The sequence below is a fragment of the Metopolophium dirhodum genome, chromosome 4 (genome assembly GCF_019925205.1).
Source record: "Metopolophium dirhodum isolate CAU chromosome 4, ASM1992520v1, whole genome shotgun sequence".
Classification (NCBI taxonomy): Eukaryota; Metazoa; Arthropoda; class Insecta; order Hemiptera; family Aphididae; genus Metopolophium; species Metopolophium dirhodum.
In genome coordinates this window covers 38925657-38943604 of record NC_083563.1, presented here as the reverse complement: position 1 = coordinate 38943604, position 17948 = coordinate 38925657, and the positions used below count along the sequence as shown (strand labels likewise).

At 31.6% G+C, this 17948-nt stretch overlaps 1 protein-coding gene across 1 annotated transcript; it reads left to right on the top strand.

The window, feature by feature from the left end:
- Positions 1-243: 243 nt before the first annotated feature.
- LOC132943059 (all trans-polyprenyl-diphosphate synthase PDSS2-like) lies at positions 244-17045 on the top strand. The gene is made up of 6 exons (XM_061011851.1): positions 244-368; positions 7064-7508; positions 11043-11373; positions 12362-12700; positions 14315-14479; positions 16385-17045. The coding sequence occupies exons 2-6, from the start codon at positions 7198-7200 to the stop codon at positions 16538-16540; spliced, it is 1302 nt and encodes a 433-aa protein (XP_060867834.1). The 5' UTR covers positions 244-368; positions 7064-7197; the 3' UTR covers positions 16541-17045.
- The last annotated feature ends 903 nt before the right edge of the window (positions 17046-17948 follow it).

Sequence of the window (17948 nt, the reverse complement as noted above, 5' to 3'; positions counted from 1 at the left end):
TAACTTTTACTATTTACTTATTATTTCTAGCATTAATATTTATTTTTAATAATTATAAGGGGTGGGCATGATATAATTCTATCATAATATAATTTAATGTTTATTTTGAGAATATGTTTTTTGTCGCCAAGTGAATTCCTAAAAAATGCACTGCAGTGTAGTTGAGCTGTAATATCACAAAACACATTTTTTTTAACAATTTCATGAAACACGCATATAACTAGGTACCTATGTTATAATTTATGATTCAAATTACGTACTTCACTTTTACCTGTGCAACCGTACGGATTAGACGTGCTTCCAAGTGTTGTTCCCTTATCTAATCGCTGCACCTTCATTACGCAACTCTACACTGACGTCTACCGCAGGTAATAAAATGCTTTATCATATTACGATATACATTAAAACATAATTACCCCAATAACCGTACATCCGTACAAAAGCAAACTAAATATTATGTCTGAAACAAATCTTATTCAATCACCCGACAAAAAAAATATGACCGATCTAAATAAATCGTCAACCAACACTCAACCCATACTTACACAAAGTACAAATACTCCAAGCTTCGCATCAAAAGTAGCTTCCGAACAACTGCCAAAAAGAGAATTAGCCATACTATTCAACACTATCGAAAATATACCACAAATTGAATATCTTATCGCTCTTTCCAAATTAATTTCACCGAAAGACATTACATATGCTTCCCGAGTATCTAATGGTCGTTTCTGTGTATATCTCTCAAACAAAAATACAATCGACAACCTTCTTGCCAACCACCAAAATATTAAACCTAACCCAGCAAAAAAATTAATATTATCTAATGTGTGCCCAACAATTCCTAATTCTATTATCGAATCAAGTTTAAATTATGCCGGTTTTACTTTAGTATCACCGATTATTAAACTAAGAGCCGGATTTAATATAGAAGGCTTTAAACACATAATGAGTTTCAAAAGACAAATTTTTGTCAAACCAGATTATTTTGAAAACAAACCAAACCTACATCGATTATAATTAACCACGAAGACATTGCATATAGAATATTTATAAACGACGACATGGTCACATGTTTCCACTGTAAATTAAAAGGACACATTTCAAACCAATGTCCTAATCTGAAAACGCAATTAGTACAAAATGAAACACATAATATATCTACACCCGAAACAAAAATAAATGAGAACATGACATTAGGCAACGAACCTAACCCCAAATCAAACGAAGACATTAACAATATTGAATTAAACATTGCACCACCCATAGGGGTAAAAAGATCGGCGCCTTCTACATCAACCCTATCTCCCTCCCCTACTTCTCCGAATAACGAAACCTCAAACGTCTTCTCAATGGATCATACCTCACAAAATTTAAACGGAAATGATAATGCAGATTCAGATTGGATAATAAAATCAACAAAAAAAACGAAAGAGAACCCCTTCTCTTGAACATTTTATCGCTAACCTGAATATAAGTCTAAAACCCGCAGAAAAATTTTTTGAAAGAAAAACACGTGCAATCTCATTCATTCAATTCAAAGATATGATTGAAAATTCACAAGAGAACAACAATATAATTGAAACAATTCTACAATACTGTGATATACAAAATGCAGTCTCACTAATCGAAATAGTAAACACGGCATATATAACAGACCGCAGCCTAAAGACTCGCCTAGGAAAATTACAAAAAATCTTAAAGACCCACCTCCAATCGTCCTAATAATTTCTCTAAACCCACATAAAGCTAATAACATATCAAACTTGAAAAATGAATTCACTTATTCAATGGAACCTAAATGGTTTTTACAGTAAAATAATTGACCTAAAACTCTTAGTAAATAATTTAAAACCTAGTATTATATGCCTTCAAGAAACAAATTTAAAACCTAACCACAATGCAACTCTGAAGAACTACCAAGGATTTTTTAAGGAAAGACAAACAAACCCAAACCGCGCCAGTGGGGGAGTAGCTATCCTGGTTAAAAATAATATAAAATCATCATCAATACCTATCAACTCAGAACTTTAAGTAATTGCAACAAGAATACAGCTACAACATGAAATAACTATATGCATTATGCAATATATACTTACCTGATAGTACAGTTTTTTCTTACCAACAAATTATTAATATAATAAAGCAACTACCCTCCCCTTATATAATGGTCGGCGATTTTAACAGTAGAAATACAAATTAAGGATGTAATCATACCGATCCTAGAGGAAAAATTATTGAGAAAATCATAGATGACGAAAATATTACACTTCTCAACAATGGAACCTTTACTCGTCATAATTCGTCCAAAGGAACCTTTTCAGTGATCGACCTATCTTTAGCCTCTCCGTCAATATCTCCTTACCTCTCATGGGAAGTCAAAATTGACTATTTTATAGCGATCCTTGGCCAATATTAATTAAAATACACCATAGAAACAGCCCCCAGACCCCCTACAACACAAACAAATGGAACCTAAGAAATCCAAACTGGACTCTATATTCAGACATAATAGACAAAACTATGTCAGAAAACCAAATTCTTAACAACGAATTAAATACAGATGACATTGATATAATTGTAAAACAATTCACTTCAATCATAACTGAAGCAGCCCATAAATCCATTGGAAAAACAATAATACACCCCAAAAAAACTCCCGTTCCTTGGTGGTCCAAAAAATCTAATAATGCTATAAAAAACTACAAAAAAGCACTCAACAGATATAAAAAAACCAAAACAATCCCTGACCACATAAACTTAAAAAAAGCCAAAGCCCTGTCAAGAAGAATTATAAAACACCAAAAAACTGAATCCTGGAAAAAACTTATAAATGATCTAACCCCCAATACACCAATTAAAGAAGCATGGAAAAAAATACGATTAATAGAAGGCATACAATTCAATGATACCCCCCAAACACTGACAAAAGGAGACAAAACATATTTCTCCTCCCTAGAAAAAGCTGAAGCCCTTGCTGAAATCTTTGAAAAAAACAGCAGTGATGAAAATTATACCCCTGATTTTAGAAACTCAAAATCAAAAAATGAAACAGATAATCCAATTACAATTTCAAAGGATGAAAACCATCCAATAAACATACCAATCAATGTACAGGAACTCTATGATGCACTTTATAAATGCAATTCAAAAAATAGCACAGGCCATGATGAAATACCATACATATTTATTAAACAACTTCCTATCTGTGCCATATTTATACTACTAAAAATCTACAACTTAATATGGGAGAAGAGGACTTTCCCTACTTCTTGGAAAATAGCCATTATTATACCAATACTCAAACCTAACAAAGATCGACACGAAGTTACATCTTACCGGTCAATATCTTTAATATGCACCCTAAGCAAATTGCTGGAAAAAATTGTTAGCAAAAGATTATATTGGACTTTAAAACAAACAAATTTCATCAGCACCCAACAATTTGGTTTCCAAAGGAATAAGTCCACCATAGATGCTTTAACTATAATAACAGAAGACATTTACTCAGCCTTCAACATCAAACAACACGTACTATTAACATCACTTGACATTGAAAAAGCCTACGATATGGTTTGGCGTCATCGAATACTAGATATACTCCAAAAAAATAAAATTAATGGCAATACACTCGCCTATATCTCAAATCTTCTATCAAAACGATCCTTCTCTGTGAAACTAAACGAAACCCATTCCAGTAACCACAATCTACAAAACGGCATACCCCAAGGATCAAGTTTAAGTGTCACCTTCTTTATAATAGCTATTAACGAACTTCCAAGTATAGTACCCTCACCACTCAAAACCATCATGTTTGCCGACGATAGTACTATTTACTGCAAAGGAAGAAATATAAACACATCAAAAACAATCATGCAAAACGCCATCAATGAAATCAGCAAATGGGAAAAATCTACGGGGTTCAAATTTGGCCCAGCAAAATCCAAAAGTATCATATTCTCACACAAAACAAATATAACCCCACCTCAAATATACATGAACAATATTCTAATTCCACCCACAAATGACCTAAAAATGTTAGGTTTAAACCTAAACAATCAACTAAATTGGTCCAAACACATAAAATTGTTAAAAACTAAGACTAAATTAAGACTAAATGTAATCAGGGCCATTTCCAATCGAGCATGGGGGGCTAACAACATCATCATAATGAGAACATATAAAAGTCTAGTACTATCCGTCATCGATTATGGTTCCATAATTTACGGAGCAGCCCCTGAATCAATTTTAAAATCATTAGATCCAATCCACAACCAAGGCATCCGACTGAGTATTGGCGCATTTACAACCAGCCCCATACCTAGCATCCTATGTGAAGCAAATACACCTTCACTCGAAATAAGACGAAACATGCTCATCCATAAATTTGTACTTAAAAGACTAGCCGACAAGGACAATGCTACATCACCATACCTGTTCAACACTTCACCTCCTTCATTGCACTTAAAAAAAAATCAGCCAATATCTACACGAATCAAAAAATGGCTAGACACAACAAATACACCACTGCCTAAACTGCTTTCCCCTGTTCCCTACATATACCCTCCTTGGAAAATGAACCTAAACATCAACACCTCAATGATTCAAGAAATCCAAAACATAGAGCCGTCCGAAATCCCTAAACATTTTAATGACATTATACTTAAGAATTTTTGTAATCATAAAATTATATACACCGATGGATCAAAATCCAACGACAAAACAGGACTAGCTATAATTACAGATGAAGAAACCTTTAAGTTCTCTTCACTGGAGATTAATTCTATTTTCACTATCGAGGCACTAGCGATCCTGAAAGCCATAGAAATAACTGAGCAAAATTGGAAAAATACAAAGTCATTCTTAATAGCCAGCGGTTCCCTTAGTTCTATCTTAGCTATACAAAACCAAGGGACATCAAATGAAATCATAAAAAACATACAAGAAAGAGCCTCTTCCCTTGCCCCCCGTTCGATAACCTTCATGTGGATTCCTGCCCACAAAAACATACCAGGAAATGAAAAAGCTGATGTAGTAGCTAAAGAAGCCTCGACCAACATCAATATCCCCAAAATAGACCTCTCGACTTATCAGGACACTGCCCGATACGCCTTAAAATATAGCAAAAAGATTCACCAACGACTCTGGGACCAGGAACTTAACAACAAACTATATCAGATAAAACCTTTTCTGTCACCTAACCCGAACCCTCCCTCAAGTACGAGAAGACAACAAGTGATATGGACACGGATGAAAATTGGACACAAACATCACACACGTCCACTTAATGAGAAGAGAGCCGAGACCAAATTGCGAGTTCTGCAACAACACCCCGATTTCCACAGCACACCTACTCTTTGAATGCCCTAATTTAACAGAACAAAGAAAAATTTTTCCTCACCTAACATTAAGAGATATTTTAAGTATAGACAATTTTAACTATTTAATAACATTCCTTAAAATAACCAATCTATTTAATAGAATCTAAATAGTTATATATTATTGTTACCTATACCATTATCACCACATACTTGTACTATACTGTATTTCCTTTATTTAAATATTAAGATAATTGTAAATAACTTGTAAACATGTTTTTGTCCCCGGCTAATGACTTTAATGTTGAAGCCGTATCAATAAAAAAAAAAAAAAAAATTACGCACTTACGCTACTATTATGATAAATCATCGTCACTACTGATGATTAATTTAAAATGTCTAACTACTAACCGTATAATAAGACCATAAAACAATTATACGATAAAGCTATCATCAAAAAATGTTTGAGTGGCGTAATAATAACAACTCACAATATTAAATATATCACTAATAATTTATAAAATAATTATAACATTTATAACACACTGGTTTGATGCGCTACTCAGCTATTGGTACTGAGATGGATGTCTTAATTTCAAAGTACTGTTTTAAATTATTGTATTAAAAATTGATTCTTTGCTGTTTTTTCAATTTTTTAAAAATGATTAGGAAATTAAAAACAAGTCTTTTATAGTACCTATCTACCTATGTAAGATTACCTGACACCTGTATAACACATACTCATCAGTGGCGTATTTACGGGGGATCGAGGAGATCAATTCCCTCCCCTCCATGTGTTGTATATTATAAAATGCAAAAGTTTTTGGAGTCCTAACTTAAGGCCTCTAACTTTAAAGGCGGGGTTACTGGATATAATCATGCCCCCCCCCCCCTCAAACAAACAAAAACCTAAATACGCCACTGATACACATAGATAGGTATATTATACACATACCTAGTACTCTTACTGCCTACTAATTTTAATTACCCACCTACTAAGTATAATATTAATTTATAATTACTAATACAAAGTAATCAAGTGATAAAGAAAAATGTAATACCTATAAATTATAATATTATTATATAGATGTACATAAATATGAATTTTATCATATTTCGTGAAACACATTTTTAGTACCTATAACTTATTTCGTTTTTATGATTCATTTTGACTATAGTATTTTAGACTAGGGAAATATCAATAATTATTATCAAATAACAATATAACAAAAACGGTTTAAATTAAATGAGGAAAATCATAGATAAAATAAAAACCATTAAATCTAAAGATAAACCGACATATAAGTCTTTAGGTCAAAGCTATAATCTTTCGAATGATTAGTCATATTTAGATGATTAGAATATTTACGTAACGAAACGAAGTAATGTTGACGAAAATTATAATCATATATTTTAATTGATATGGAGATTAGGAAAGTATTTATTGAAAACAAAATCAACGAGCACAGAAAATCTAAAGACCGGCCATAGCGGCAGTGCTGTAGAGTAAAAATAACTGTACGTTAATCAAAAACATAATAACAACCAGACAGGTATAAACTATCATTTCAATAAACCAAAATTGTATGAATATCCGTTTAACATCTCACGTAAAAAAATTAAAATCGTAATGTACCGGCGTGACCGCGTTATATTATTGCCCATCTATAATATTATATCTAATATCGATCAATCGACCGTCTGATGAGCATTTTTTTTTCAAAATTTAACAACTTTTCGGTCTACAGTTTTCACCCCGTCTACGGAGCATAATACTGTTCGGACAGTAAGTTGTATTATTATATACACATCAGACGAATCGCGGCGCCCGACGACGCGTCAATCGCATCAATAGCAGCTAACCAACTGTACGCCCGCCATCATGAACGTCGCGCGGTCGCCGACGGCCGTCCGGATGCTGCGAAACGGGCCGGCAAGCCGCGTCGCCCGTCGTCGACTTTACGCTCCGTCGTCACCGGTGGTCATCGCGACGACAGCGACGCAGTGCGAGGGCAACCGCGGTCGGCTGCCGAAACCAGACTGGAACCGCGCGGTGTCCGAGGCCGAGAAGGTCGTCGGTTACCCGTCGTCGTTCCTGAGCCTCAGGTGGCTGCTGAGCGACGAGATAGCCAACGTCGCCCTGCACCTACGCCGCATGGTCAGCTCCAACCACCCGCTACTGAAAACGGTCAAGTGAGTCGTGTGTATATAAACCCTGCGGACATATTAACATGATGATGTTATCATACTGCTGGCTGCAGCAGTATGACCCCTCCTGGTTCCACGAGAAAACCCTAACAATATAAAATCCGATCAATATTAGATTTAGATGATGTATTTTTCCGATGTCGCCCGTTTCCGCCGAAGATCTATTCCGCCAAAAACGATAACGGTACGATTCCCACCTGCAAAGGACATTTCCGCTAAAAAAATATTGGTTACCTGCAATAATTTTTATTTTTAAGCAATGTAGGTACCTAATATATATTGTAATTGGTAATGCAACATGAAATAGTGCTTTGAGATTTGTAAGTAAGTAATCGGGGAGACTTTGCAATCGTATAAACACTAAATAATTATGTATCCATCTATAATCGTCGATAATGGAAATAAAAATTGCATCGCAGCCATTACAACAGATTTTGTCAAATACATAATTTATAAATTATAGATAGGTACTAACTTTAATAGTACGTACCGTGTCCAAACTGTAAATATTCAACTGTAAATATTAACTAATAAAATTCATGTAATTTTTTTAACTATAATTAATTAATTCTATTATTCAATTTTAGTATTATGATTACTTGTATTATTTTGTTTTGACATATTAAAATATGATGGATATCTCATATTATATGATATGCAATTACATAATAATATTATGACAAGAATATTTTCTTATTTTAGTGAACCTACATACGCGATTGTTACCTTTGAACTACCTAGTACCTACATATGGTTGCCAAATAGTATTTAGCGGAAACGTCTTTTCACAAAAATACACTTTCGTGAAATGGGAATCTTATATTTTTCGTTATGGTTTGCGTAGATTACCGGGTTTTTGGCGGAAAAGGGCCATGACAATATTTTCGGCTTCTATTTGATTCAAAATTATACGACGAAATAAGATCTAAATAAAAACAATTATTATTCATTACCTACTTACTCGCGAGATCATTCCAATCAACGATTTTAAACAAAATAGTATTATTATAAATTATAATCATAATATATTATGTTTACACGTAATATTTGGTGAACTACTGAACTGGACCAGATACCTAAAATTCCGAAGCATAAAAATTCAAGTATCCAACGGTAAAATAGTTAGGTATATCATTAGGTACAATGAAAAATTCGATGTGATGAATAATAATTAACGTTCCAATTAGCATTTGTATACATTTTAATTAGGTAGATGGTTTACCTGATGAAATTAACAACTATACACTTCAATACCAGAAAATGGCAATGTTATCGGCAACCCGTTAGTGATAGGTGTAACTACTCTGGACTTTTAACACTAATCGACTTCTGGAAGCACGCCATATCGAGCCATCTCTTTTTTTTAAATTATCTGGTTTGTCGAAGTTAACTCGCATACCGAATAGCCGAATAAAAATTTTTTTGTTTGAATGATTAATTTAACTTTTTATTACCTATATAGATTCTATAGACCTAGTAATTATTATAGTTATAATATTTATTAAATACGTAAATAATTTCTAGTTTTACTATATTATAGATACCGGACTTTTTGATTTTATATGTTTAAGGACATTTTTACAACGCCACGTAATAATGTTAATAATGATTGTTATATAATTTAAGTAAATAATTATAAAACATTTTTCAGCCGTCTTCTTCGTGACATTTTTCAATCGCTGTTTTTACTGTCTCAAATAAACTGTAAAGTTGAAAGTAGGTACCATGTTTTCATGTTTTTCATACGTATGACGTATCCATTCTTCATATACCGTAACAGCTTAATGAGACACTGGATTATATAAGAAATTAATGCAAATAGGGCATGTATAGCAGATAGCTAATGAGAATTCAATTATTCATAAAATCTATTACTCATTAGTTGTATATTATTTATATATTATATACATACGTAATATATAGTGTATTACCTATATAACATTATTTTTGTTATTGTAATAATATTATTGAGCTGTTGCAACAAAATAATATATTTATCGTGGCGGTTCATTATTCTGATTTTATGGTATACATGATGCAACGGGAAGACCTGACAAATGAAATAACTTTTGTTCAAATCAATATTTTTTTCTTATGTATTAGGTAGGTATATATTGACGTTTGCAATTTTTTTGAAAAATTCAAATTATCCAATTTGTAAATCTGGTTTTTAGAAAACTTTTGACTGTAAAAACATTTATATAAGTCAAGTGCTTTATTTGTTATGCATTCTTAAGACCCATTAATTTTCAAAGTAATAACTTTAAAAAAAAATTGATTTTAACAATACATACCTGTTTAAAAATGTTCATAAAATATTTTTAAAAAAGTTAATACTTTTGAATAAAAAATATTTTTTATGATTGGATCAACTTTATTTAACAAAAATAATGAGATTAAAAAAAATGTAAAAAATAAATTAATGACTTCAATAAATATATATACAATTGAAATTTTCCTAAAAATCAGATTTACAAATTGACTATAGGTACTTTGAATTTTTCAAAAAAAAAATGTATATTAGATTTAAAAAATGTTATTTTCAATATTAAAAAATAGAACAAACATGTTATATGAAACATGTACTCCACGAATCAATAAATTATACAAAAAAAAAAAATTGAAAATATTGATGAACAAAACCTATTGCATTTGTCAGGTCGTCGTCCTGCTGTTACACCCCGTACAGTAAGTCTGAATGACACACGGTAAAACCTACTATTACCTTTGTAAGGCCTAATAGCTATATAATGACTGTCTCTAGAATAAATTAAGATTAGCGCTGTTAGCTTTGTTGAGGTACTACGTCCGTTTCTTCAAAATCCGAATAACTATCAGGATTTCATATACCTATACTGCAACGCTGTTCGGTTAAAATAAACTTCGTCGACTGTAGCCTGTAAGTACGTATATCATAGAACAGTCCCCTTTAAAAGGGAAGAACGTTGAAGACTTGAAACAATAATATTCAAACACAAGTTTCTGGTCGGAAACATTTAGACTTTACACGTACTACAACCGTCGCCTTTCGCGTAGAATCGTACGTATACGTTCTCGACGACAACAGGACTGCCCATGCAACGATGTTATAATATAGAAAAATGTATTATTGTCGCCTCGGCACGTCATCTTGCTGCGCTGACTTGATCCATATTAATAATTAGTTTCTAAAGATATTCCCACCTATGTTACATAATAATATATTCAATAATATTATATTGACGACTGTCTACAATATATACGACACAGTACCTATAATAAAGACATGCAAATACACTTACAAAATATTCCAAAATATTATGTTTAAGATTACACGATTTCAATACCTATATATTCGACATAGATTAAATAAAAAGTGTTATGCAGTGACTTGGGTAGATTTTTTAACGGGACACCGATAATATTGGAAGCAATATAGCTTCAGCTTTGCTGATTCCTTTTAATTAATTATTGTATATTTGTATACATAAAATATGTTGTTTTGTTATAATATTTTCTTATTGTCGTACTTACGAGCAGAGAGTTGCTTAGCAACTGCCAGAGTAACATGCAAGCTTGGGGGTTGATCGTCCTACTCGTGTCCAAGGCAGCTGGTCATATAAACGTGGACAGCTCTGCGGACGAAGACAAGTCAGGCGTTTTACGCAGTCAGAGGGCGCTGGCCGAGATCGCAGAAATGATCCGCACTAGCCACCTGATGCACAACGGTCTTATAAATATATACCCAGAAATGTTCGCTAAATCCGTCGACCACGACGACATGAGCTTCGGCAACAAGATTGGCTTGCTCAGCGGCGACTATCTGCTGGCCAACTCTTTCTACGAGCTGTCGATGCTCAAAAACCAAAACGTGAGTATACCTTTAGGTATATATGCTGCGAATAAAAAAAATGTTTACCATGACGTTCTGTCTGAAACCGTGGACACCGTTTTCAGACTACAACACCAAGATGAAAAAACCGACCCTAACACCAACACCATTTTTGACCCTCTGGCTACGGCCATGATTACAAATTACAACATTATATCATTAATTATTATTTTTACTGCTCAGCAATAATATTATTCTAATTTATAAGTGATGCAAGTATAAGATACTTTAACAGGTACCTACTTTACGTTTCATTGGGTATCCGGTGAATTGGTCACGAACAAATAACAATTGATTGTCAGAATAATAATAATAAAATTGATCGTCAAATAAAAATTGCACATTTAATTGTTTATAATTCATAAAATATTTAGGTACAAATTTATATGAAGTAATAATAGTTTATGAATATTATTTATGAGATATATACTTATTGTCCCAAACCCTAGTAGGTACCTATAATAATAAAATAACTAAGAAAATAAAAATGTTCGTTCATCTGTCAATATTCCTGGCGACCAATTTTACCGGCGGTCGATATTGTTCACAACCAATTCAACGCGATCCAAATAATATTCATTGTTAGTATTTCCTACCTACCTAATTGCCTAATGGACTTAAAATTTAAATTTTAGAAAAAAGTTCCTCGGAAGTATTTTTTGGAAAATAAAGCGGACTTATATAGGTACCTATATCATAGTATTTGCGCACAGTAAAACATAGATTTTTTATTTTCAAGCATCGTAAAACGACAAAATAATATTACTATACCCAGGACCAGATTTAGGGTTGTGGGGGCTCCATGGCCCATATAAGGTTGACAAACTTACTGCCAAATGTACTTATTTTGTGGGGGCCTCTTATTAGTTAAGTCTTGTGGGAGCCCCGCCCCCCCCCTAAATCCGGCCCTGAATATACCGCTACGTAGTTATAATATTATCATAAGGTTTTTTTGTTCCGCTTTTAGCTCATGGAACTGATCAGCAGCGCCCTGCGCGACCTGTCCGAGGCCGAGTTCGTGGGCCGCAGAGACTCGCAAAACAATCCACTGCCGTCGCCGTTCGAGCCGCTCGACCGAAAGCTCGGCTCGGCTCGGCTGCGGTTCAACCCTCTCCAACCGTCCGGAAAAGCGCGGGGTGGCATGCCGCTAACGCCGGCCCTACGCGACTGGACCAGGCGCAACGTACTGTCGGCCGGCAGCCTGCTGGGAAAGTCCTGTCAGGGCGCGCTCTTATTGGCCGGCCACGGCGAACGGTTGCAGAAACTGGGCTTTTTGTTCGGTAAACATCTGTCGCTAGCCTGGCAGGTAAACCACTTGTGGCTTGAGCGCGACCAACGCCCGAAAAATAATATATTATGTCCTGCCGAGAGAGGACGTCACGTCTGCATGCGCACCTATCGTAGGTATAATGTATTGTCCCCGCACGCGTTCCTACGGCAAACAATATTAAGGTTGCGTTAACGAAATATTATTAAAGTTCACTATGAGACTGCAACAAGTTCAAAGATAAAAACATCATTTATAATAATGTCTGTGTTTTTCAAAGATTTTTCCACATCAATTATGTGGCGTCCTCTTACAAAGCAAGTTAATACGAACAAATTATAACTGTACATTTTTTGTTAATACCTCTAATTGTATAATTATTACAACTTGCTTCAAAATTAAAATATCATTAAGACATCGTGGAGAGATGCCTGGATAATAATTTAACCTTAACATTATTTTTATCAAGGCTGGGCATTAACGAGTTAAATATTAAAACGTTAAGTTAATTAACTCGTTACTTTTTTTTCAAATTAACTTTTAACTTAATAAGTTACTTTTTTTCAATATTAACGTGTTAACTTCAAATTAAATTTATTTCAAAAATATCTAAATTAAGTTAATTTTCGTCCGAAGAATAATGTACATTTTTGAATGGGTTTTTGCTTTGATGTATAATTTTAAATTTCCCCAGTAATTATCTTGAGCGTAAAGAAAAACTATCTAATAAACCATATTATTATGTGACTGAAATTTTTTATTTTTGCAAATTAGCAAATTTTAACTTTACACTAAGTTAAGTTACTTTTTTTTCAAAGTTAACTCTTAACTGAACGAGTTAACGAAAAAAAATACGAGTAACTTTTAACCTAACTTAACTTTATTATTTAAAAAAAACTTACTTTAACGAGTTTAAAAAAATTGTTAAGTTGCTCAGTCTTGATTTTTATGACTGGCCAATTCACTATAATTGTATAAACTAACTATATAAGTAAAATGGATTATTGCGAATTAAAAAATGAATTATGTTGTACGTTTGTAAAACGAAGAATAACGCATGCGTGTGTGGCGTCCTCTTATAAGTCCACGATGATATTATATTATTTACAAAATGCTTTCGTTGAGTCAGGAGTTTTCCCTATAACTTTTTATTCGCACGATGTGGACACTTTATAAATGTGGGTGAGACTTACTGCAACAGACCGAGACATTTCAGAAAACCTTAGCCAGTGCAGATCTTTGGAAAAATTTTATATCAAATTGTAATCGAATGGCAATGGAAATAAGTGATATCGTCGCAATGATTTTATAATATTATAGTAGGGATATACTGTTATGAAATCAATGAGATTAAATAGACTATAATTATGATAACAGTATAAAGAACAAAATTAATATTACGTATAAACTATATACCTATATAACATAGAGCAGCACATACAAATTATATATCTATAGGAGGTATATTGACATTTAAATTAAATTTTCCAATTTAAATAAGTCTCTCTTAAAAATGTTAACTCTCAATATTAATGAACAATGATTATAAAAATGGTTTAAAAAAACAACAAGACATTATAATACATATATTATACAGAACCAACCAGTAATTTGCTTCACAAATGATTCATTAAGTTTGTGCTTGATTTATAGGCGTATTTAGATTTGGAACCATTTTCGTCTGGTTCACCATACTCGTCGGGAGTCTCTTTCAACCTCACTTCAGCACCAGTTATGTTCCACCTTGAACACGATTCGTCATTGTTTAAAGAAATCGACAAGGGCATTAATTCTGTTCAAGACGTCGACTATGTCAAAGTAAATTTTCTCCCAAATATTTACTAATTTCATTAAATATAAACTTACATAAAGGTATTATACTACATCAAAAGATTGATTTTGATCAAGAAGAAACATTTTTATAATATAGTAATATATGCTAGGTGACAGGTGCTCTATAAACAAATTATACTATTTACTATTTTAAGTCTATTAATCTAACCAAATATTCTATAAATTATCTTATGTTATCACTCATCAAGTACAATGTATATTCAATCAGGAATCAGGATAATATACTACCCACCTAATACAATAATTTAATAAAATATAATTTAATTTAATATCTATCATTGTCTAAGTATTATATAGTTAATCTATTTCTAAAACTTAGTAAAAATAAAACCCAAGATTAAAAATATTATCATTTATCTAATAAATTGTAATTTTGAACTATATTAACATAATATGTAATTATTAATCTCAATGAACATAATTGTATAGCACTCAAAAACGAATAAATACAAATGTTACCCTAGCACCCCACCCCACATTTTTTTGTAAATATTCAGTATATTATTTGTATATATTTAAATTATCATTTTCCAAAATTAGTTCATTCAATAATTGAATAATTTAGTTTTCACCCCACAAACAAATAACTGAGGCAATGCTGGAGGAGAAACGTTTCTTCAGCCCCCTCCCCTGAGATTCAATGGAGTTGGGTTATTTTTACTGTCCCATAATTTTGTAAGCAATTCGTATGAATTTGTTACCATTTCCAAAATTCTTACCATCCTTATTATCTAATATAAAAGTCATAATATTAAGATCATAGAATATTAAGATTTAGCTAATATAAAATATTTGGTTTATGAAAAATTTGGATTGGCGCATTCAAAAATAATTTAAAAACAATAAAAATGCAAATCGTAAATACCAAATTCACTATATTATATTTTAATTATACTTTCCGTCCGTTAAACTATTAAAATACAATTAATGGCTTGATGCATTTTATTATATAGTTGGTGGAAAATGAAATTATAATTTTTGCATAATAGAAAAACAACATAGGTAGGTTTCTATTACTATTTATTATGAATACTCATATATTAAATAATTTATGTATAATATATATTATATATTCATAATTAATGGTATTACCTATATTATCACAAACCCATTAAATATTATATTTGTATCAATATTGATACAAAATCATTGTAAAAAAATAAAACATCCATAGTCAGCATATAAAACACAATTATTTTAAAATTACTTCGATTAGACTTCGATAGATTCCATTGGCACTAATGGCGCTAATAAGTAATAGGTAATAAATAATAATACTATGTAAATTGAAATGGCGTGCATGTGTAAGTTATGTTGCCTATATAGTACCTATAATATAATATAATATTATTTATTCAAAATATCGTTGTCATTCGTCATCATAATTTTGAATAATTAACAACGTTTTATTTTGTTTAACTTATATTATTTTATTTAAAATATAAACAGATTAAAAATATTAAAGTATACTATTTAACATTTAAAAACATATTGTGTTCTATAATGTTCCCTGTACCTATTTGGGATATAATTGTTTAAATTTATTATTTTTACCCCCTATTACTATTTATGAAAATACATATATATATTTTTAAAGGTTACTTTATTGTTTGAGAATATAATTAAACGTATAAACTTTAAATCGTGTTAGAACTTAGAAATATACCATAATATTAAAATTCATATCCATACATGTATGACTTTTTGATTTAGACTTTTGTTTTCGCCCGAATAAAATGTAATTATCATTAACTCATACAGTCACATATATATTTATGAATTTATAAGTATTCATAATTCTCAATAATTTGATTATTTTGATTTATTTATTTCAAACAAATTTTGTAATGTACTTTATTGAACCTTCAGGTGCACGATGTCGTTATTAAAGGTCCAGGAATTAATTACACGAAACAATTACAAAAGGAGCACTCAGAAAAAGCAATGGAAGTATTGAACGTTTTCGAAGAAAGTGATGCTAGGACAGCATTATCCAACATCATTATCGCTATGGACCGCGAATAAGAAATCCTAACCGACTCAAAATCGGTTAAACATTATCATAAAATAAAACTTTAGTTTTATATGGGTAACTTCATATATGAACATGGTCAGAACAAATATAAATTGGAGTTAGGCAGTAAGGTTAGGAGTTAGGTTAGTGTATTGAATGTTAAAAATGTGTATAATTATTAATTATTATAATTACGTCTAAGGCATCCAAGCATTATATTGTTTTAAAATCCCACACTAATTTAGTAATATGCACTTTTCTAGTTTAAACTAGTAAGTCTTAACTGTTTAGATGTCTAATATTTATATGACTTATTCTAACTATCCCCGATCTACGATTACAGTATTATATAGGTATGGGTACACCGCTGTGTTTGTCCCGTCATTGCAGTTATCGCAATAACTTTTTTCTAACTTATTTGTTTGAAATCTGAATCTGAATGGCTGTTGGTTGTTTTATATTTATATAAGTATACATTAACTATGGTATTAATAAAAAAAAAATCTATTTTATCTATTTTGATTTTTAATTATTGGTAGGTTAACCTACCTTTAAGATTATTTAACCTGGTACCTACGTTAAATCGATTGATTCGTGATTATTTTTAAAAATTATAACATATTCACACATTGTTATGTCGGATTATTGACGAATATGATAAACCTATATTTCACAGTAAGTGTTAAAGTAAAAGTGAATACCTGAGTTTTTATACACAGTAAAATAATTAATAGTCCATGTACAATATACAAATATACATTTATACCTATATAGTTATACATCGCAATTAAAATATGTGATATTATTATGTAATATAATTTTCCCTAAAATTAAAATGATTAAAACCGCCCGGTAAACTATGTTTCCGACTTCCGAGATAGAGCATTGTCTATAATGTCAATAATAACAACTTTAAAAGCTGTACAATAATTCACGTACCTATAATTTATAAACTACCAATACAAACTATGAAATCTAAATAAAACATAAATTAAGTAGGCATTGGTTTAAACGCGAAAATCAAAATTTAGAATTAGATTTATTAAGTGTATAATAATATATTATATTACATAGGAAGAGATCATCATCATGTTAAAAATATTTAAAAGAAAACACAATTTAAATTTTTTAACCATCTGCAAAATATAATATAAGTATACAATATGTATAATTATATAAGAATATCCATACGTTAGATAATAGTTTAATAATTTCGAAATAATTGATGTCTAACAACAAGTCAACAAACATTCTATACTTGGACGTTTAAAGTAGGTACATAATATAAGTATTCGGCACAGTGTATATTATACGATGTACCTACAGTCCACACTATACTAATGGACAGGTTATAATGGTTTCACTAATAATGATGCTGCTGACTGGCTGAGTGTTTAATCTATTCTTCCGGCTTTTGCA